The sequence below is a fragment of the Plectrocnemia conspersa genome, unplaced genomic scaffold, assembly GCF_051122295.1.
Source record: "Plectrocnemia conspersa isolate PC_06_02 unplaced genomic scaffold, ASM5112229v1 ptg000014l, whole genome shotgun sequence".
NCBI classification, from domain to species: Eukaryota; Metazoa; Arthropoda; class Insecta; order Trichoptera; family Polycentropodidae; genus Plectrocnemia; species Plectrocnemia conspersa.
Window position 1 is genome coordinate 21273106 of NW_028277178.1, and position 25676 is coordinate 21298781.

Sequence of the window (25676 nt, forward strand, 5' to 3'; positions counted from 1 at the left end):
AATTAAAGAAAGAAAAGAAAAGGAAAAATCATTCGAATTAGCGAAAACATATTACTAAAGCAGTAGTTGTTCAACAATATTACTAAGTTATATTTTTGTTACCTGAGATAGAACAAAGAATATTTTTAATATGACTGGTTTTTGTAATATGTCGACGTTCTGTTGGATGTTTACTTCACGGTGGATATGGTTTATCCCGGATTATGGGTAGGGATTAACCGGTTTTTATAGGATTACTTTCAATTCAGCGAACAACTTACTAACTCGCTTGATATGTATGTACGTCAAAAACATTGAAGGAATTATCTTTTTATGTGTGTGCATATTTTATGTGATGAGAAATATAATATTTAAACGTTCAATCAACAAGATGTAAACAAAAATACAAATTAATGCTTTTATAATATTTTTAGTAGGATATATTTTATACAAAAAAAATATTTGTATTTTATTTTAATTTATGGTGCTCATTTTATTAAAGTAAAATACAGTATGCACATAAAAGAAAACTATTGGATGAAATTCTTTGAATACCAGCGAATATTATTTGACTCTCTGGGAAAATTGGCAAATAAGATTATAAAAATGTCAACGAAGGGACGAAGGTCTCTTGAAACATCTTATATTTTATACACAAAGTACGGTTGTTTAATTATTTTCTTAATAATAAATATTAATAAATTAAGATACCGTGTCTTAAGAGTAACAGTAAATTAAATTATTTAGTTATATCAAATGTTGACAAATGTTTTCCATGTCTTTAAAAAAATATTAATTGTTGTAAGATATTATTAAAATACGTATATTAATTGTTAATTTTCATAAGCTATGGAGACTTATATAATTCACATTAATTGTTTAACTATAACATTAACACTTAAACTATTATCGTTTCAGGTTTGAAGGCATTGTGAACGTTTGCGGAAGACTGCGTCGGAAGATGACGGGAAAATTGTCGGGGTATCAGCACTTTTCCGTGGCCGTGTCACGGAAAAGTGTTTGGAACGTGGACGTCCGTGGGTGTCGCAACGTGCATCAAGATGGAAACTGTGAAAACTAATTGGATGTACCCGACAGAGAAAATGGACGCAGCTGAAGAAAAACGACCAAAAAAGTGCAAAATGGGATTTTCGCTGGGGAATATGGGCAAGAGTGTCGGAATAGCTTTCGTCTTGTTCTTCATTATATGTGTGAGGACAGAAGCATTAGGTGAGTGACTTTTTATGTTATATTTTATGTAAAAATGATTTGTTATATATCGATATAAAAAATATGCATTTACCATTTATTTTCATAAACGGGTCGCGTAAAATATTTACCTACTACGAATTTTCAATTAGCATAATGCAAATGGGTAATAAAAAGGGTACATAATAAATATGTATTGAACTAAATAATTTTAGAAAAACTATACAATTAAAAGGTATTTTAATTAGAATATACGATGCTCGTTTAAAAACTTTACGGCTCTACATAAAAGAGCCTTATAAATATTATTTTTCAATAAACTGTCTATTTGTGTCTTTAGACTTGGTCCATATCAGTCATAATGACTTTATTTCGATTTAAAAAATACTTCGTTACTGCTGCAATAATCGTTGTTTTTTGAAGGTTTAAAATTATGATAGGGTAAATAGAAAAACAGTTGAAAGCCATACAATATATAACTTTATAAAGTAGATGTGAAAAAAATTATATTGCTATTTTGATGCGAACATCATCTTTAATTTCATTAATCTTGATTCATCGATCTGACCATAAACATACCGTGAAAGAAATCTATGTTTTTTTAGTAAAAGCAGGAAGTTTAAAGAATATTATGTTGTTAACAAGGTCATTGTTTCGGTGATCTACAAGGTATTTCATCATTGCACAATTTTCTATTTTTTCCATTTTTGAAAAAGTCAATTTACGTTTTACCTCAAATATTCCAATAAAGTTACAAATTACCGAATAAATATAACATTTTCAAGAGCTACTAATAACAGTTCAAATAAGTCTACAAAAGTATTTGTGCACTATAAATGTATTACTATGCAGTATTAAAATAGACCGATCTATTTTTTAGAGTTTGATGCAAAATTAGACTGGACGCATGATTTGAAGTGTAAAGTATTAACTTTATAGTGCAAAGTATTAAATGTATAATTCAAAATAAAAACTGCTGTTGAATCTAATCCTAACCAAAATAAATTAACCGAATTGAAGTTATAGTTTCAGAACTTCTAAATAAAAATGAAACGAAATCAAGTTTTAGAACTTAATAAAAATAAAGTAAACGAATTAATTAAACTAAATTTAGCCTAACGATAGTTGAAGAACTATAGTTAGTATTAGTACTTGCAAAGTGCAAACACTATAGTTTTTGAACTAAATTTAATGAATTAACCAAACCGAACTTGACCCAGTTTTAGTTATGTTTGGGATTTTGGCTTTATTAGATGATGAGTCACTCTTATACTATTTTTTAAAACGAACTATGTCAGGGTTGTAGTGGTCTTAAGTATGTTTTATGATTTTAATTTTAAAGTACATCATTGAAAAAAATTTAAAAAAAATAACAGAAAATAAACTCTATTTTTAGAATGTAATAATCTTAATTAACTTAGATTGAATACCTTTCAATATATTAATCGACGTATAAATTTTCTTAAAAACACGCAAATGAACGTTTCACGCATATTGAACCTCAATTTGCACTAGTATAAATAAATATTTACTTACATGATTTTACTGAAATTCTGGTAAAATATATTTTCTGTGGTAATACACATTCACTGTATAACAAACAAGATTTATCAACATATATTTTTATATAGGGTCGGAACAGCCTGGTTTGTAAGATATAGTCTGGTGACCCAGAGGTCGCTGGTTCGAGCCACGGTAGCAGACTCGAATTATTATTTATAAAAATGCGCTAATAATAAGAACCAACCCCAACTGCTAAATTAGCTTTCCTGTGTCAATTTACAACAAAAGATTGATAACATAGATTTTATGTTAAATCATTTAAACATTATAATGTCTATGAAAACCAAATATTGAAAAGAGCTATTTGGTTTTCGAATTAAATTTTTCACTAATATTTTTATTTTATCACTTTCTTAAAGTTGCTCTTTACTTACTTTGCTATTTTTACACATGCTTTATTATTTATGGGCGTCGTACTATATAAAAGGTTAATATTTTTGCAATTTAATTTTAGCAAACATTGTGCAATTAAAAAAATAGTATTTTTGATATGTCATATTCTATCTATTAAATAAGTAATATTCTAAAGTCGTGCGATGTACCCAAGTACTACATTTCATAAATATTTTCGATTGATATATTCGATTATATAATAATTTTATACATATTTAGTTCTATGTTTGATATATGAACTAATTTTTTAAGTCTCATCTCCACATCAAAATTTACCATTGGAGACGAAAAAAATACCTAATAATTTTTATATATTAATAAATTACAAACTTTGATACATGTTATATAATAAAACAGATGATGTTCTTTTTAACATTACTTTTATACACTTGAACATATATGTATATGTATATTGAATGCTTCTCTTGTAATATTAAATTCACAATGAAAATATTATTTCTTAAGTCAATTCTAGACTTTCTGGCTTATTTATAGCTATGGGTAAATCCATTATAATTTAAAATAATGTCGCTTTAGTTAGAACAAAAGTTATGTATACAAGTGATTATTAAGTTTCTGGGTTCATTCTTGTTTTTAAATATGTAAGTTAAAATTAATGCCTACATAACATAATTTATATACCTACAAAATATTACGTTATACTAGAAAATTGTTGCAGACGTTTATAAATTAACATGTTTTAAACTACATAATAATACCGTTGTGCCATACTCTAGATCACTCGCGTACTCTTATCTGGGTTCTAGTATGTAGTTGATTACTTTCCTTGCTGCATAAGGTTTCTCCACTTCAACTATCCTATTTGAATCGTCTTATCAAAAGTACTTATCCAAGAATGCTTACCTTTAACCGGTCTTCTTTGAATCGCCCGTCTGCCTCTATTATTAAAAGTTGTATTGTATATTTACATATTTATTATTTTGTTTATATATAGAATAATTGTGCTTCTAACGATTCTCGAAATAATTTTTAACTTTTTCTATCAATTCTTTTCGCCATGATTTTTTTATATTTGTTCAAGTGAAAAATATCAATGACCACTTGATACCCCTAATTGTCTTTGAAAGTCTTTGAGTGGCGAGCGTCGAACTGAGAGCGGTTTAAGAGCTGCCATTCATTAAAAATTGTAGTCACAATGAGAGGGTAATGAGAGGAAAGAATTAGCCAAATAGCGTTCAGTGGTTTAAATTGCCTCAAATTTTAATGTATATCATTATTGTGTATACCTAAGTAATATATGTAGATTGTGCTAAAAATATTTAATTTATTTCATTTCTAAACATGCTATTTATTTCATTTCTAAACATGCACTAATTTTTAAGACAGTATATTTTAATAATATGAAAATAGCAATATATTTTAATAATGCTGATGGTCAAATAAAATATAACTAGACATTGTATCGAGTAATTTTGGTCAGTACTAAAAAGTCCGCAAGCTCGGCTACATCCATTAAGAGGTTGTACCATTAATGGTGCTTCATTATCGACAAAGGCTTCGACGCTCACAATTTCCGCTTTCCTCTGAGTGCTTTGTGTCCATTTGACCATCTTCTCTATGATTGTATTGCATTGTTATAGTACTCTTACAAACCAGCGATGTTTTATGATTTTTTTACACGTGAAACATTGTAACAAAATACGGCCATAGACCTTTAACTAAGGTTAAGGAATAAAAATACTCGGGTTGGGTTTAATTTACTTTTATTATCCTACAGAAATATAAGTATAGTTAATTTATTAATTAATCAACAAATTAGCTTTTATTATAGATAATTTTGTTATTAATAAAAAAAAGCAATATTTCTTGACATTGCTTAGCACTGCTTATTTTAGTTTCTGGCGCATTTTATGATTAAACTTGTGTATTGCTTGATTCTGGAGATTAGTGGGTTATTACGGTTTCAAGTAATATTTTTGCCAATATCTTTCAGCATGAATAAGGCAATGTTTTACTATGCAGCTATTAAAGTATTTTTTAATGCGTGTTTTTATTTTCAATATCAGTTTTCAGGCCACAATGGCAGTAAGCTTTTTGGATGTTTATACACTATATGTTTAGTGAATTTAACTTTACATATATACCTAGATAGTTAACGCTCGTCCTTCATTTAATGGAATTTCCTGGTTCACTTTTAAGTGGTAGAGGCAATGGTTATCTGCGTGATATACAATTAATTGCTTATGTTTTCTCTCGGCTTATTTTAATTTTCCTTTTAATAATATAATTCTTTGGGTTTTGTTAAGATTTTTTTAACTGAATTGTGATTGGTTTACGACCGTGAGAACTTAATATGTTATATTAAATTAAAACCAAGAGAATAGCGCAAATACAATAGATTAGAGACATGTCCACCGATGGAGCATTTGTAAATAAAAAATGATTTTACTTCTAACTTTATATATACAAATTAAATTATTATTTAATCGGAGAAATTATCTAGCTGTCAATAACGTAACTAAAAAAATACAAGATTGATGTTTAATCTTTAATACAATATAAAAATATTACTTGTTCGTTATATGACTTTAATTAAAATTATTTAATTACAAATATTTAATTAATATACAATACTAAATTTAATCAACTTTTAAATGTCCTGACGAGGTAAAATTTGACGAGTAAAATGAAGAAATGATTCGTGAAATTAAAGAGCTGTATAAGTGAAGCTGTAATTGATCTTGTTTTGAGAAATAATGAAATAGCATTGATATTCAAAGAAAAGTTCTCATTCTACCTTTCTCATTGTAATTGAAGCACCAAATCACAGGGCTGCTAATATGATGTTTTCTGAATATTAACCTTTTGAATAAAAAAGCATTAATAATTATTTACAAATTATTATTATATCATGTACTAATATATAATAATTTATATACAAATTTAAGAACGTAGATCGTAGAATAAAGTTTTATTAAGTATTGCCTTTATGCTCCTAAAAATAATTAATTTTATTTTGCAAAGAACTAATGCTACATATTTTTCAAAGAAATAAAAGGTCTCTTCTGACAGTGTTTCAAAAATAAATAGATTGAAGTTAAGTTAAGATTATTGACTAGTTGTAAAATGGGAAATAACATTGATATATGTTACTTTTTAAATTTTAAGTATATTATTATCACATAAAAAATACACATATGATCTTGAGCTGACCTTTAATATTATGGACACTTATAATTTTTTTTCTGTGATAAGTTAGCAGCGCAATACATTTTTTTAATTTATATATATATCTATTAATTGTGAATTTTTGTCTTAAAATAGACGTTTGTTTATTGTGTTAGAACATTGTAAACATAATTAACAATTACAAGTAATTAGTAATATAACAGAGCTTAATCAGACTTATTCAGTAAACAATTGACATATATTTTTTGCACGACACAGCTATATTTTTATTTTATTGATCAGTAGGGTTAAAAATATAGATGAAAATAATATTTTACAATAAAACAATTATCAGTGATCTCATAGATACGATAGAAATAAAAATACAATAGTAAAAGCACTGTCCATATGTGATTCTAATCTTACCATCAATTTTTTCTTCACCTCATATAATAATTGTAGATAAATTTATTATTGAAAATTATAAGCAAATGGTACAAGTTATAGGCATTTATTTTTAGTATTCACAAGTATACAATATTATAAGAATAAGGTTTTAAAGTAAATTATAATATAAACTTTCATTCCCAAAAGAGAGCATCAAAGTCCCTAATCGACACTGACTTAATGGATATGCATCTGGCTTTTACAGATCAAGTTTTCATATCTAACGCAAGACATATAATATTTAATATTTACATCATTTATTTCTGCAATTTATTTGCACACAAGTATATTAATTATTGTATTTTCCAACAACTACTTATACACGTGTATTCAGATGCAATAACACATCAATTGAGCCTTGTTAAAATAAAAATATGCGCACATTTCATCACCCTCTTCTTTATTCGCATTCATTATTTACCCCTCCATGCTTAGCGACCATTATCGGCGGCGCGATTGCGTAATAGAAAATTATTGTTGATTTTGTGTGATTTATAAGTCGTTTTGGGGTTTTCTTACATTGGGTTGGCGCCTCGCGGGGAAACTTAACGACCGCAACAGCTTTTTTCCAGGGGTGTAGTATGATTCATGGTCGCATAATGCGGGGACAATGCCGCAGCGTCGCTTGGTAGGGAAGCGATTTCTGGAACCAGTCGCTAAGCTCCAGTTTCACGATTCATCGCCTACTAAATTATTACGATAATAAAGCTTGAAAATGAATCGTCGCTACTGCCGCTACTCCTCTACCTTGATTTTAAGTATCTACCCTAAAAATACCACAGAGGTATGTCTCTTTTTGTTGCTAGAAAAAAAGTTCATTGAGATTCCGTTGGAAAAGCTTATAGCAGTGTTGATAAAATATATGGAATTGCCTATTAAATAGTATGGTAGTAATTTAATGGCAATGCTTATTTCAAGGATTTTTGTCTGTTTAATTCGCACAAAATAAAATATATGTTATATCACAGTAGCTAGTTGTCAACTTCTACAATACGATTGTGTAAGTAACGCGTCTGTGTGTTTTGGATAAAAAGTGGAAGGCGTATGTAACAAGTCCTTTTCTCTTCTCAATGCGTTCCAGCAAGAATTCTTTTAACCTTGACAGGTGGGCCCTACACAGCTTTCATATACATACTATTCTTATAAAAAAAATAAACATCGAAAATAACATGAAATATGAAACATGTGAACAAATTAAAATTAATTCTTGGAAATTCCAAATATAATTCATAATAATACGCTAGATATTTGTTTTCTCCAATATATACCACAAATAAAGGTGAAGTTATAATTGGCCATGAAGAATTATCGACAAAGAAAGATGTATAATTAATGGTTTTGCCATTATAGCGATATTACCGGTTTTATTATATCTGTGTCGTGTGTTAAATAAATACAATAAATTTGGAAAATCAATAATATTACAGTTATATAAAATAAAATAATTTGTTTTTGTTACAACGTTTTGAAATTAATTAAAAAAACTGAAAGTCTTCATAATTAATTATATAAATTAAAATTAAATATAATATTCATGTATATATTATGTAAGAGTTATTTATATTATACGAAATATATAAGAACTGTCTAGAAATATCGTGATATTTTATAAGTTGCTTCTAACTTTAATTACGCAGCTTAAAATATATGCTATAAATATAATATTTAACGTACGTATGTAGCATACATTTAAAAAATATTAAAATTAACTACTATTTTATTGCCAAAAATACTATTAGCATTTTATATGTCTGCTTATAAATCACTGTATGTTTACCAATTTAATCTTAAATTATGTTTATATAGAAGTAATTTATTATAATGATAATGTTACGCTTATTAGAATTAGAAAAAAATATGTTTTCAATATGTAAATTAATAAATTATAGGTATTTAAGTGAGTATTTTTAAATCATCTATAAGTATAAAACATAGAGAAGATTCATAGTAAGCACCACATCTTGAAAGCTTTTTTTCCTCGTTTTGATTACTTTACATTGAAAATATAAATTCTAATAACTTATGTTATACACATAAAAATGCGAAAAAATCGATTATACATAGAATAAATATTGATATACTATAAAGAGCTAGGTATATACTTTTGGTTTATGTTTTCATTGCACGTAATATTGTTTTATAACGGGAATCCGTTCTATTTAGGAATTCAATACATATTGTCACTTTAACCATTGATGTTTTATAGCGTGAACGTGACAGAAAAACCAGATTTTTTATTCTTAAACCATTACAGTGATTTAGAGAAATTTACGCCGTCTCTTACGAAATTTTCTCAGGCGGCGTAAAATAAAATTAGACTTGATTTAATATACACTGTGTTAAATTTACGTGCAGATTAAAACGTTAAATATTTTCCGGTTTACTTATATTTATACGATATTAAATATTAATTTCGACTTTGTTCATTGTTATGGCGCAGTGTTTTTTTTCACTGCATAATTCGCCGCGATCAAATCTCGAGAAAGCACAAGTGGGGAAAGGTTGGAAACAAAAAAGGTGCTCATTAAGTGACTTGTTTTCTCCCGAGTACATTAAGTATACTAAAGTTTTTTGTCGACACAATCTAGCTCTTTGGGTATTTTTTCGTCCCATAATGGCGTAACAGATTTTATATCGCGCAGTAAATTCGCTTCCCTAAAAATAATGAACAAAGTAGGGAGAAAATCAGTTATGAATATTTATAAAGGGACGATTAGTTATTTCATTTCGTTGGACATACTTAAGATGGGAGTTATTTTTATGGGGCAAAAAGAAAAATATAGCATATTATCAAGCTAATTTTTCCTATCCAATTAGGGGAGATCCTCTTTATCTACCTAATTTAATTCTATAGATATGCGCTGAGGAGAAGTAATTTCATTTTTAGCACGAAAAAATCTTTTGTTATTCGACCGTTATAAAATTCGTGATACACGCACTTTTTTCAATAGCATCACGCGATATCTTGTAATATAAAATCCTGATTTACTGCGATCAATTTTTCAGTGCCTTATACAAAAAGGATATTTTATTTAGATTTTTTTAGAAAACGCTCATATTAACCCATCCCGTACGGAAGGTAGAAAAATCGCGAGTGTTCCGAACCGGGGTTCATTTTGTCCCCCAGACTATTCTCGAAATTATGATACTTTTTCAACAGAAAATTGTTAACCTAATCATCTAACATGTGTTTTCATACATATTTACTTTCATAAAACGAATAAAATCTCTTTTTATTAGCATTTTTTGCAAATTATAGTCATATTTTTCGGCGACATTTCTGGCCAAAGAACGATCGGCGATTGAGGGGCGTCTACATGCGTTTACTTGTCGATGCTTGTTGCAGCGTTTCTCAAACACTGACTAATAAAATTATTATTATTTAATTATTTATAAATCGATTAAATTTTCAACAAATTAAATCAATTAAAAAATTAGTAAAACATTATATTATTTATATTTAACTTATTATTGTTAAAAATAATAATTGCAAAAGAAATAAAAATAATTCACATTTTTTTTTTTAAATAATGTGTTTATAATATAAAATAACAAAAATAATATATTTATATTTAGGATAATAATATAAATATTTCATTTATTCTACGCGTGTATCTTGTAAACAATTTGGACATGACAATATTTTCAACTGGTGCTTGTGAACCGTACATATCGCTTTTTTTGCAGGTGGTGCAAAAAATCGAGTCTTTCTGTCCTAATTTCTAGGGCAAAAGCTGCACCTATTTCTCCTAACCTCTTCAACGCGATTTTCAGGGAGTATTGTCAGTGGAGTAACAGTTTCAACGTTAGTTGCTTGATCATAAAGTGTGAAACCATATTGAATATGTTTATGAAACGATATCCCACTATTTTTCGCAAATTTATGTTCTCCGGCAAATTCCATGGCTAAATTTGTTGACAACAGTGTGACCGATTGTTTTTTTTTTCGGAACCTATGAAACCAATGTGATGTCATCGGTAAAGCCAAAACGACTAGATAATTCCTCTTGCTGGCGTGAACGCAAAAATTCTTGCGGTATTTCACGCTTATTTTTAATAATTGTTTCTGTTAATGCTGTCTTCCAAAAGTCTTTGAGCAAGGAGCATTGACGCAAAGAAGTTGTCAGTAATGACACCACGTCCAGTTCCAATATAAGAACTAATTAGATCAGTCACTACCCTTTCACCTTGGTTTCTCTCTCGTACTTGCTGCTTTCCCATGTATGGTTGTATATTTAAAATATATGACGTCTCTACATCAGCAGCAACCCATATTTTTATTCCATATCTGCCGGGCTTACTTTTGATAAAAGCGCGAAATGGGCATCTCTCTCGATACGTAGCCAGTCTTTCGTCAACCGTGATATGCGATCTTGGAGAGTAATTATTTAAACAGGCTGCTTTAAATTTATTAAATATCGAGCGTAGTGATTCAAATTTATCTTGCGATTGTTGAAATCGTAATTGTCTGGTGTTTCTGTCATCAAAGTGAATTTTACTGTATAAACATACGAATTTGTCCCTTGAAATGACCGTAGAAAAAAAGAATTCCTTAAAAAGCTGGTTAAATATCCATATTTCCTTTAGTGGTAGTCTACGGCCATTGCATCTTCCAGATGCTATCAATACGCTGATGAATGATTCTATTTCCGGTTGGTTGGTGTGGTCTTGATTGTAATTTCTAGAAACCCGATAAGTCTCCACTACTACTTATTTCTTGAATCATCGCTGCAGTCATGAAGAGAGCAAAGGTTTCCTTGATTGTAGTCACATTGCTAGCCTCTGTTCCAAGTCCTGAAGAAGATGTTACGATATTCTGGATTCGCGTTCTGGAATTGTATCATGGAGTTGAATGCCATTCTAGACCAGATCTTGACATGAACGTGGTGTCTTCTTGTGTGAATTCATCATCTTCGGTTTCTTCATCTTTTGATGAAGAATCGTCAGCTTCGTTATAGATTACATCATTTACGTCGGTGGCACCTGAATCCAACTCTTCAAAGTCGATATCACTGTCAAAAGATTCATCGAAATTGACATCATCTTCACATTCGTCTAAAAGTCTTTCTGTATCTTGTCTGGACGACATATCCCAGTATTTTATCACAATTTATACCGCAAAAAAATCACCAAATACGTATAATATATTATACAGAAAATAACAAAGTGTATAATAATTCTTCCTACATGAAATAAAAGGTATAAGATGATGGAATTACAAAAATAAAAATAATAAATCAGCTTTGCAAACAATGAAACACGGCAAATGTTTGGGAGACACTGATTTGCAAGCACGTGGCTTTCTCCAGACAATGATTCTTCTGAGAAGGTGATGGTATACCAACAGCATATAGCTTTCTCGTTCTAACTCATTGTGGAAACCGACCATCGACACATTCATAACTTTCGAGTGCGAGTGAACCCAAATGTTATCCTCTATACCTGCCCTTCTTGGAATTGCAAAACTGACGGTCACTCACAAATAATAGATATTTTACCGCAAATTTATTTTTTAAACCGTTATACGATTTCGAAATTGACTCAAAACAAATTTTACCTATGTATAATCCTTAATTACAGGATTACATAAAATGTGGGTCTATTAATGGTAGTAATTAAAAAGTTACAATGAAAAACAACTTCTTGGGGTATTTTTTGGCCCCCTTTTCGCCCAGGAAGGGTTAAGAATGTTCTAAAAGTTGAAGGAATCAGGTTGAATTTAATTTTTATCATAACGATGGCTGAATATATTGTTTAAGTCTCATTAGAAGCATTTCTACTTGATGCATAATATAATTGTTATTGTAACTCTATCTAATAATGTCTAATTTATAACAGATTGGTTCATTTATAATATTTATTGTTTTAACGCGCTTTTTGTAAAATGTGAAATATGTTCAATTATTTTATTTAAACTTCATTATCCAATTCTAGTTATAATTTTATTATTGTTATTTTTACCACAAAGCCTCTCAAAAGTTATGAATCGATCGATGATCGGCCATCATCTTTCTTAGCACGTCGAACACTAGATTTAATTTCCGTTGCGAAATTTTCGTTTGGTTTTAATCGCACCATAATCCAATTGAGCTATTGACAATTTTACAAAGCGAAACCACTTATTAATTTCCTCGATCGGTTCTCTTGGCGAGCGCGGCCAAAGTTTAACGCCTTCAGCGTTTATGGTTGAAAATTTCCGAAGCGTGGTGTTGTTGAATTTAATTAATGTTTTCGTTAATGATTGAGAGCCTCCAAGGTAATTTATGTCGAGTTCGAAAGCGATTAATTGTTTTTTCTGTGGACATTTTGGTCCGAATTGTAAACAACAATGAAAATGCCAAAGAGGTATCATGCACAAAATTTGAATTAACCAACTTAAACTTTAATTCATATATAATGAATAAAAGATAAATCTTGAAGTAAAATGTAAAATACTTGATCTTATTATATGCTTATACTCGTTGAAATCTTAATATGAAAACTTAATTTTAGCTACTTGAAAGTTTCAACAAAACCATCATGTGATAATTAATCGCTACATATCTCAGCTCGCCGAAGCGTGATTATAATTCTTCACATAGTTTGGCTTTAATACTTTAATTATGAACTTCCCACAAGTGCTTTAATATAACATCTTTACCACTTTTATAAGTATCGAGAATTTATTATTTGGCAGCTTTTTTTATCAATACCTTCAGAAATTCTTCAAAGTTTTCTTACAATGTATTGTTAAATATTTAAAACTTATATATTTCTATAAATAAATAAAAGTGTTTGCATTGATATACAGGCAGATATTTATTAAACACAATAATATCTCAATTAGAGAATTTTGATGCAATATTGGCCATTTAACTATAAATTCCGAAGCATGCCATTTATAAAAAATAGCAATATTGATTATTTAAATATTATACAAAGTCTTTATTTTAGCTATTTTATTGTATACACTAAAAATATATTTCAAAATATAAAACTTTAAATAAGAATATGCGATTGGTATATAAAATTACAACGATATTTAATAACGACAAACATGATTTTATAGTCATAGTAAATAATGGGATACAGAACACAAACAATCACAGTTACAAATGATAATCACATGGTATAATATTACCAATATCAGTTTGTGCAATAGTTACTTAGAAAAAAATAATCGATTAACAATATATATTTTAAATGTTTTTACTTGAGTTTGTTACCATCCTTAAACGGTTCTCACTCAGATATTTATTAATAAAAATATATTAAACTGCTTACCATTTTTTTAATTTCTCTAGAACATTTATAGCTTAGTTTTTCATGTAACATATTATAACTTTTTAATAAGATTTCGTAGATGCCGTTAGCCATTTAAAGTCATATTCTATGTTTATATTTGATTTTAGGTACAAACCATATTTAAAATTTTGTAATCCGACGCTTTAAATAAATTATTCGTAAAAAAATACGTAATTAAATAATAAATTTTACTTTTATCTGTAGACATGTATATTTTTATTTAAGATTCGTTATTAATTTTAAAACGATTAGTTAGGAATACATATATAATCTTATTATAGAAAACCAGTAACTTCGTTTTTTATTGAAATCAGATTTTTTAGAGATTTTTTAATTGCAATTCTCGGGACCACCCATAATCATTTATCGTCAATGTATTCGTGTCCTAAGTATCCCTAAGAATGAAGATTTTTGCCGCATTTTTTCTATAGACTTTCTATGAACGAATAATTACGTGTTTGACCAGACATCCATTGAATGGTTCATTATTGGTTTTAAAAGCACACAATAGACATTAATATAGGGTCGGTGCCTAAATATATCGGTTTAACAAGTGCACTAAAACAGGCCCTAAAACCCAGAATATACATTTCATAGAATGATACCGTGTTTAAATTTAACTAAATTTAAATCACCGTTACGCATTTTGGTAAAAGAATTAAAATCTGCACTAAATCACTTCAATCAGAAATTTACTTAACAGCAACCACAAAACTACCACTTCGCTTTCGTAATAAACGAGAGTTTTGCCAAATACGAGAAAACCAGCTGCTTTTCTTTGACAATTTGACTAGGTCGTAAAAGAAGTCATATTCATTCCCAAGAGTTCAACCTGATATTTGATACGACTTGGAGATTTTATTATGAGGTAACGTCATGTTCGGATGTAAAAGTAATAAAATCATTCTTTAATGTCAAAATAATATAGTGTCGTTATTTAAAACAGACGTGATATTTATAAAATAATAAAAGAGTGGACATTAATTATCGTTGATATACTCATTTATTTAATTGAATAAAGATTAGGCTATCGATTGATAGATTTTTATAAATCGTCCTATAAAACTGGTAAAAATATATTATGGAACTGTTATTATTATTGTCAGAATCACTTCTTAAAATATTCTAATGGTAATCGCACATCTCTAAAATATTATGTAATCATTAAAAGAACTTCAAGAAAAATTTTAAGTAAAATTTAAAACGCAAAGATAAATTAACCTAATTTTGATATGTTCAATTAACAACATATTCATTTAGAAAATCATTAGTGTGAAAAATAAATTTTGCCACACATATATTTGACTGCTACAAAAATTCTTCCATTTGACGACAAACTTAATTTATTCTGTTTTACTATTATAGTTGTAATCTTCAACACTTTTTCTAAGAACAACTGCTTGAAACTGAAGTACGTAGTTTAAGAAGGCATATCTCTGCAAGTACACTTACAATACTTACCTAGATATGTTTTTTTGACACAAAACTTCGAGAAGTTACGCCCTTCTGACATTAGACCCTTGTTATAGTTTATCTCCATCTTGGTCTTGACTCCTATATTCTGCCTTGAACTATTTTTCCACGCCCGCTTCTTGTCGGACGACATCTTTATCTCTATGTAAGTTTATGAAATTTCGTGACTTTTCTACGGTTCCTCGCTTAAACGAACGCCCCGGGCGTTTGTCTCGTTTACCAGCTCCATTCATGTTTCATCGCTCACACATTTTGAAATTTCAACGCGCAGCTTCAGAGAAAACACACAGCATCCACCGGGTAATAAACACCGAAGCGCACGGCTTTCTGCGAACATCGGATGTAATTTCCCACGCCACGAAATCAATATACAACGAGAAAAATTTTCTCCAACTGCCACGCTTTGACAAATGTCGACGGGGCAAATATTTGATAACTCAAATGTTAGTCTACAAACCTGTACTGGTTTGTGGCCTGCCACTCAAATGCAGTTTTGTGAATTACTAAGTGATTAAGTTCCTCATCAAAAGAATAAATTATTTAACACGTGTCATCTCATTGCTCTTTTCATTGATCGAAGTGAGAATCAGGGGAAAAATATATATTGGTTTAATTTGTCAGATTAAAATAATAAACAATCTGTATAATCAAAGTCTCATCTCGAAGCCGTACTCTATTTGGTCAAATGAAATGCTCTTGTGAATTGCTTTATGTCTTTTACAAAAAACGTCTTTAGCAGATTATAGCCATCACGTGAGTGTTTACCTCTTCAGTGATGGATATATCAATGTTCAGCAATTTTGTTAAAAAAGAAGACGATTTCTTATGATATGACTTTAAATAAAAAACGTGATTATTCTTTTCTTGGAATGTGCCTTTTAACATGTTTCACAAATACTTTCAATTAAAGGTAAAGTAAAAGTTTTTCAATTGTACGAACGAATAGATTTACAAAAATTCAAATGTGTGTTGTATGGATAGGGATTTCGTTTATTTTAAAAATTTTGGTGCTCTGTGCACTTGTTTGATTTGGCCGTTGTAATTTTTATTCAAAATCTGGATTTAGCAAGGGCGTTGAGAGGCAAAAAAGCGTGAAAATAATCTTATAAAATCATTTATTTTGCTTTTAAATTGGCTATTGATGTGACTTACAATGTGCTCAAACTTTCTAGCAACTGTTCTCACCGAAAGCTTGATAAATTAAAATAAAGCTGAAACAATACACGACTTTAATAATTAGACGTAAATTGACTTTGGTCACAACTTTATTTTCCCTATTTTCTTGTGATAAAATATTTGTTTTAAACTTCTCTTATCGTTGTAATGTGGTGAGTGCTTAGTCTGATGATGACGTATATATTGTATTACATGCATAATGTCAACACACAATAAACAATGCTTTGTCGTCTAATTCTATAACAAAATAATTTTCACTATACTCAGTACACCTGTTTTTTCTGGCTTTGACAATGACAAGACGTATATCCACGGGTAATAAAATGAGAACAAAATAAATTAAAAAACATAACACAGTGCACTGTCAAAAGATAGTTGTGTAACGTCACAGTGAAATGCAAAGCAATAGAATAACCACATACGGTAATACATCGCAACTTCTCAACTCGACGGTTTACCGTTCCGTCGTAAAATCTATTCCCAGCTCGCGGGCCGGATTAAAATAGGCAGCGGGGCGTAGTTTGCCGACCCCTGATTTAGATGATGCCATTGTATACGGCAATTTCTTTAGCATTTCTATTTATCTTCAAGAATAATGAAGAATACCCTTCATTTGTATTATAACAGGCCAATCATCGAGGCAACGTCCTGAAATAATGGTAGAGCAATCAACGCCCCATTACGCCACACGCTGACCTCTAGCTAAGATTCGCCAACGAGTCTGTTCTAGATAACTTCATATTATTAACAATGGTATTATTATTTTGTGTTTGCAAATTTGTCGACTGTGTGGAACCGTCTCAAGGCGGATGTGGCAGGCACCGAATGATGCGGGCCGGGAAGGAAACAATAATGGATTGAGCCGCGCTTAGAGCCCGCTATCGTAATAGTGGTCCTTTATCATCGGTAATGGCATGCGATCGTGTACACATCACACTTACCGTCACTTAGGCACCGGTGGGAATTACGACAATGATTTACTCGCAAAGTGAAAGTTCACCGCAGCACGCGATACTAAGGGCGCCTCGACACCGCGCGCGACCACCGAATTTGTAATTGCGCGACGGGAAAGCCCGGGGTGCCGCAAAATAAATATATAGTGAATTTGAACCCAATAAAGCAGTAAGTTTAAAGCAGAAGAAGCAAAAACTCATTTTTCACGCGAGATCGCAGCAATGCAAGCGAGAGCGAATAAGTTTACGATATATTTAAAAGTTTTCCGCAGCGTATAAAATATATATTTAAGTATCATAAAGTATAATAAAATCCTTTGGATAACAAATAAATAAACTACAGTAAATAATGATTCAATTTATAAAACAAAAACTCTTAAAAATTACGAAAAATTTAAATATTATATTATTATATAATCTAAACAAACTATTAAGTTACTAGGAAATACTTAAAGGTTTTAAATTATTTTTTATTTAATTTTTTATTGTTAAAAACCTGACGGTATTCACTTAAAAATATATATTAAATAATAATTCTCTTCTATTATAAATTTTACCTTTTATTGGGCCTAATAATAAATACAATTGTTGATTTATTATTCAATCAATACACGAAGGGCTTTTAAAAAGGCTTTTGTACATATTATAAAAATATTTTGTTAAAGCAAATGATTTTAATAGCTATATTTAGTCTTTGTAGACTGGATAATAAATACTTGGTAGTGCTTAAAAATTCTAAATATAGATTAATTATATTTATATTATATATAGTGTTTTATTGTTAATTATTAATAAATATATTCATTACTGAATCATATACATATGTGTATAATCTAATGTGTGAGTCATTGAACCTTATTATATTCACAAGACAAAAATAGTTAAATGTATAGCAAGTAAATTTAATTCGAAATAATTTTTTTCGCTCATTTGTATCGATTAAAAACAGGATTCGCACATATTTACTACTTTTCACAAAATTCCACAATAGTTATTCATTATTGATATTTATTTTACTCTATGCTATTGTTAATAAATCTTTTTTATTAGGTTTATCTTTCGTTATTATTTGTAATATGTGCGCCAACTATAATCGTTGTCTTTTGTATAATCAGGAAATAATAATTGATATAAGGTTTTGACAACGGCTTTTTATTTTTTTAATATTTACATATTATATAGATTTAAAATTTATTTTGTCAGATCTTTTTTCAACTAAACCGAACTATTTTTGTGTACCACAAATTTAATATTTCGAAATTCAATATCTAAATAATAACTGTTTCGAAATTTATAACAAATTATAATTATATTTATATTCAAGTAAAGAATTTTCTACAATACAATTGAAGTAAATTGGTACATAAAAATAAAAATATTGTTATTATTAATAAATTTAAATAATAACTGACCGCAAGAATAGACTAATTGAATATTTGTCCTTAAATATTGCAATCAAATTCATAATATAACACACAATTTGTATAAAATAACGAGTTTAATACATTGCACATATTAGTTATCCGGTGAGATCAATAGATTTCGTAGAAATTATTAAATATTGTTATATGGCAGGTCATGAAGGTTTTCCAGGCCAATACGAAATACTTGTATATTGGATGTAATGAGAAACATGATTGGAAATAAAAGCTTTTAAAAAATAATATTTTTAAACGACAATGCTTTGAATCAAACAAAAATTCTAAGAATATGTAACGAAGAGAAAACAAATATTGCTACATTTTTTTATATTCGCAAGGAGATTAAAAAATAAAATACGCAAATGACTTTAAGCATTTGTAATATATTTCTTAAGATATATTACTTGTAAAGAAAAAGCAAAATAAAAGGAAGTTCTCAAAATTAGCTAGAGTAATGATTTGAGTTTACCTATTCAAAATTTGAATAAAATTTAGAAAAGCATATATTAAATTATTATGTCAATTTTATAGATTTTCCATTGATTAATTTAGGGGTGCTGCGTCATACGTCTAGTTGTTTTAATTCATATAATATAATATAATGTGATGTTTAATAAAATTATTGATAGCGCTTAAAGTTTACTTAAATATTTGAACTTTTTAATCTAATTTAAAATACGTAACATTTTTCGAGAATTTGTTCTTCATTTTGCTCTCGTCTGTTTGTTTGTAGAGAGTTTTCGATATTGCATCGACTTAGTTTGGGAACCATTTTAACTTTCTCAGACATTTTTACGTAAATAAAACAAACTTTACATATTGAACAAAAAGATATTATTTAAATAAAAATAATAAATGTTTATAAAACTAATTATATTATTCAGCAAGAATTTGGGTATTTAATTGCGAGATTTCATGTTTGTTATATTTATGTATCTGTGACGTTTGAAGAAGGTTTGATTACATAAAATCTAACTTAACTGACATTGATGAGTTATTGCGGTTTCATAATATTAAATATCTATCTATCTGAGCCAAATTATAATAATATAAACACATTTATACAGCGTATAATTTTGTAGAATGACTATTTATTATCCTCAAAATCAATTATTTATTTTATACAGTGTTTTAAAAATTTAGTTTCAAAGTTAAAAGAAGCAGTTGGTTGGTTGGTTCACCAACGTGACGTTTAATTTTTGTTTTCAGCTGTGTGTATACAGGATTTCCATAGCAGCTCTGAGTGGTTGTTCAAGCGACGTGGCTGAAGGCTCTCGGAAAAATGTTTTCCCTTGATTCGCATAAAGCAACCATTTGCTATTTAGAGTTTTCCGGACGTGAATTGGCGTTCTGGCGCCGTTCTTACAATGGATGAAAAGGCACAACAGAAACTTCAAAAGACACCATTTTAATTAGATCAACAGCTACTCACCGAATTAGACATTGTACTCTAAAAATATATTAATCTTAAATAATTGTGTACAATTTGAATTACACTATACATTAAACAAGCACTGTGCTTTTGATAATTTTAATGTAATGAAATTTATTATGAAGTATTGTAACAGGTCCGATATATATTACATTCTATAGCATAGACTTGTCAAAGATATATAATCATGTTGTATAATATAATGTACACGAATCTGTTTTAGAAAAGTCAATTTAATAAGGAAAGCGCCATTGTTTATTAAGCAATTGTAATCGCATGATATTTTAAAATTTAATTTAATTTATAAGTTTAATATTAAAAACAATCAAGAAAAGTTTATCCCCGGATTTGTATTTTGTTTTTGTTTTAGCTCTTTAGTTGGATTTTTTTAGTGTCAGTTTTCTTTGCACAGTCAAACTGTGACTACAAAAGAGGGGATAAGCAATACACTTTCTTTATGGAAGTCATCACGAAAAACATGGCTAAAACGATTTCTCAGGGGACTGCGTGACATATTAGATTCGTACACAATTTGTAGCAACGGCGGCACATAGTCGAGCGTGAGCTCGCTCAATTTATTTTTTTATATATATATGTACATAATATATAAAATATAAGTATGTGCACACATATAGATATATTACTTCAAAATCAGAATGTAGTTATTCGCCGTTTCGAGCTTGCGCGCGAGCAAATTTGCAAACAAATTGAAAATCTCGGGTAGCGCTTTTACATCGAGTGAAAATTAAAATACAGGAAACGTGGCTGGTCCGTAAATAAGTGTAATTTTCGTACCGAAGTTTCATTCGTCATTAAGAGCTTTTTGTTTACGACAAAATAGCAGGGTTCAATGCTGTATACTAAATTCGAGATTTTAAGCGTACGTCGCCATATAAGGTAATATTTGGAATCATTTTTAAAATACATTCACAGTTTGTTGAAATATATTTAAACTAAAACAGGTTAAGCTGGTTTTATAATAATAAAATTGTAGCGTTGCTTTGATAGTGTTAATTATGTTTTTACTTAATAATTAGTAGTCTAATATCGAAACACTGCTTGCAAAAAAAGTTCATTTTTAAATATTGTATTCCTTATTGAATATATTTTATGTATTGAAATATGTTTGAATTAACGCAAATCAGATAATACATATATAAGTTGATATAGCCTTATCGTTGCTATAAAATATTAATATAAAATAAAATACCGTAAATAAGTATAATTTGATTACAGAATGTTTGCGAATAAATTATATGGTTCAATGCAATAGTATATATTACATTTAAATCTCAAAAGTCATTGAATAGTATTTTATTAATTTTATGAATTTATTAATTGAAACAAATTACATAAATTCATTATGAGTTTGGTGTTGGTTAATTGCAGCCAAAATAGATTGTGATACAAACGCATTGAATTTACATAATGAAATTAACTACATATTGCGTCCCATCTCTAAATTTATGAATACATAATGTTACCCGCATCAAATTAATAAAGTTGAATAAAATTATGGAATTCTGTTATGTGAATGGTTTGTATTTTTATTTATTTATTTCACGCTCGTTATCGCAGTCTGTAGCAATCAAAACTTTTCGACGACAACACGCCTTTGCCGTGTATTCCGTTTCCATTAAATCTCTTTATGTTTATCTGAATATATTTTAAAGTTTTGTTTTTGTTTATATTTTATATAAATATTATTAAAAAAATATTTATATATTTATATATATATATGTATAAACATATTATATATAATACATTTAATATTCTAGCTTTCAGAAAACTAATTACAAATACATGTTGTGCAAATTTAAATGATCATTATTACAAATTATTACAAGACGATCTACTTTGGTATAATTTTATAACAATATACGTATTGTACCATACAGTCTTTAGAAGCGAGGAGGCAAACTCAGAGTATATGGGAAATGATTCAAATTCCATCGGCATACTGTCTAATTAAGCGATACGTCTAACTTAGAGAGATTTGAAGGCACGTCGGATGCGGTCTCCATGCTATCCATACACGGTATTCGCGAAATTAATACAATAACAAATTATTATTATTTGTTTCAGCAAAATTTTATTTGAAGTGCAATTAAGCCCTGTCAAAAGTCAAGTTGAAAGACGGCCATTAGTATGGTTTGATATTCGGATATCAATTAATTTTCAATAAAGATACATCTCGATTCATTTACATAACAAAAGGCAAATTTGGTGGTATTCGCAGGGTGGGTGGTAGCTGCGTGGTAATATTCTGGCGACCGAACAACCCCCGATCGTACGTATTACAAGATAAAGGGTTCGGCCCTAATACCTCTTCGGAAATAATAGACCGGGGCTCGAGGTCTAACGGAAAGGTGTTTCTCGCGATTTCTTCCCTCTCGTGAGGTAATCAAAAGGCACCCCGCCATTGTCAGAGGGGCGGTATTTTTTTCACTTATCTCCTACGGGAAGTTTATCCACGGTCGTTATGGTCACTTCAGCCTCTTTGTCGACCAGAATTTAAGTGCGTCCGCTAAAAGGCGTCACCGCAAAAATCAATACCCTTATCGAGTGTCTATGATTGAATTTCATAGTATATATTTATTTAGTATTGATAAAAGCTTAAGTTTTTGATTATAAATTAAAGTCGTTGCATTTTCTTAACAATATCTGTAAGCTATTCACATTTTTATTTAAATTAAATTTTTACATTCACGAGATCATAGGTGCCAGTATATTATTTTAGATTTAGTCTTTTTTATATTTTAAACAAACAGTTTCTATTGAATTTAAATTAAGAAATACATACATATTTTAATAAAAAAAAAGTAAAAAGTAAATAATGGACGTCACTAAAATATGAATTATATTAATCTTAGTAACGCAGCATCGAAGGTGCATTCTGGTGTCGTCATCCTCTGGACGAATAATTATAGTTGAATTTTCTGGCTAGCCCTCTTAGAATGGCCTTACTCAGTGGATGCCTAAGTAAAGCTTCAGTCTCTGAGGGTTTTTCAGATACAAAAGTATTGGTTTGCCGGAATTTTATATATTTATTGTAAAGCTGTTTTAATCTGGTTCTAATAAAAGTTGGTATCTTTGTAAGTAGCAGTATATTAAAAGTATGCTTACTATAATGCTACTTGAAAGTTATTTGCTTTGAAAAATTTTATAACTTTTGGTTTAAAAAGCTTGTAAGAAATTATTATGATGTTTTATGTGCTTACAAAATACACTAAATAATAATTTGTCTAACAGCTCTGTTTAACTTTAATTATCTTGTTGGTAAACTGATATTGTTGTAAATTGCTACAACTGCTGTAACAATAGTATTTAAGGGATGTTAGGTGCAGATGAAGATGCAATTGTAGCGGCTGTGGTTAGTTCAACGAATTTGGTGTCGTCGTCCTTAGAAACACAAAGTGGCGTAGATTGCTTAATACTTATTTGAGGAAGATCTCAGTATGTTAACACAGATCTAAAGGCTGCAGTATCTAAGAGTGGCAATTAGGATTCTCAATCGAATATTTGATTATTAAAACTATTTGATCAAATTTTACTATATGAATATTCGAATCTCAAATTAAATTAAAAAATAATTTAAGTATAAGACAATTTGAATACTTGAGCAAAACAAGTAGTCGTTTTTTCTCTCACTATACTAGAGTGATTAGTGCTGCTCCAAAATTTATAATCTTATATATGCCTTTATTTTGTTTTGTAATATGAGACAATGAAACGCATCTTCTTAACAAAAACTACTTTTACGCCTTCAAAAAACATTTGTAAACAGAATGTTTATCGGCGGTATCAACTATAACCGAAATTCGCAGAATTTGTTTGTAAAACAAAACAAAATTAAGGTGCGTAACAAATTTTTGTGATGTTATGTTTTTATATTTGCTGTTTCTAGACGCAAAGATTTTATTTAAACTAATTTTATAATTCTATCGTGGTTATAATATTTCTAGTAATTTAATTTATAAAAAAAATCTGCAAAAAATAAAAGTCGATACGTTTCCGATTTTTATTAAATTAAAAAAAAATCTGTATTAAATTCGTTACTTATTGCATATATAACACAAGAAATTCGATACAATTATTAATTTAAATTGTTTCATTAATTTCACTTTAATAATTCCATCGCAGTTGATCCTAATTATGGTGATTTGAAAAGCTAAAATGACGTCCCTATTCCCTTGTTCCGAAAAATGTTAGAAAGCAGTTTAAATATGTTTCAAGGAAACGTAGTTGTATCATTCGGTATAGCAACAGTCGCTAAAGTATGTCTTTTTTGAACATCTTTATTAAACTCACTAATAGTTTACCATCTGTAAAAATTGACATTCGCTTAATTCCTAAGCTTTTTTGAGTTTGTGATATAATAATTAAAAATATATGTTTCATTTTATAAACAAAGTTCAACAATATTTTTGCCTTGACAAAATAATCAAAAAGATTTTCAGTTATTGATTGTTATATTTGATGTTTTACTGCTTCATTGAGTTTAACGTTCAGTATTTTTTTGATATTTTACATTACAAATAATACTAATTTACATTTTTTACAAAACGATTTTTTAATATTTTATTATGATCAGAGTTGCATGAGTCTATAAATTAAATTAAAACGAATTTGATCATATCTTATAATTAATTGATATAAATAATACTTCCCACCAAATGATTCATTCCCTTTAAATTTTCAGAATAACTGCTAACCCTTTTGCTTTATCTTTATTTCAATCTTATTAACGGCCTACATACATATTCCATTTTCATCTAGATTGATCCGCCTAATGCACAACGTTAAACCTATACGGACACATTAACTGTGCGTCCTTCATAAACCTCACCATAATCATTATTGGATCTGAGTTTTGACAGTGTAAACAGATAACCAGATAAAGTTGATTAAACATTGTATTAGAATGACAATAGTTTTAAAGCTACTCATGTCAATGCGTGGGTAACGGTGATGGACTCGCTTTATTAAACCGTAACTCTATTAGATCACGTCAAATCCACCCCATTGCCATAGCATAAAGCAATACAGGGGGATTAGACAATATACTACACCTAACAAATATAATAATTCAAATAATAATAAGTTAATTATAAATAATGGTTTGTCCATTAAACTATATCTATATTTTCATAAATAAATCATATTATATTAGTTTTATCATATTATCATATTTATTATTCGACAACGTAGAATTTA

At 29.0% G+C, this 25676-nt stretch overlaps 1 protein-coding gene across 1 annotated transcript in view; it reads left to right on the forward strand.

The window, feature by feature from the left end:
- LOC148226501 (zwei Ig domain protein zig-8-like) overlaps positions 1–25676 on the forward strand; it is a 301938-nt gene that overhangs the window by 37063 nt on the left and 239199 nt on the right. The window contains exon 2 of the mRNA XM_088203567.1: positions 898–1209. Within this exon, the coding sequence (XP_088059693.1) occupies positions 1041–1209 (169 nt within the window). The 5' untranslated portion in view covers positions 898–1040. The remainder of the gene's footprint in view (positions 1–897; positions 1210–25676) is intronic.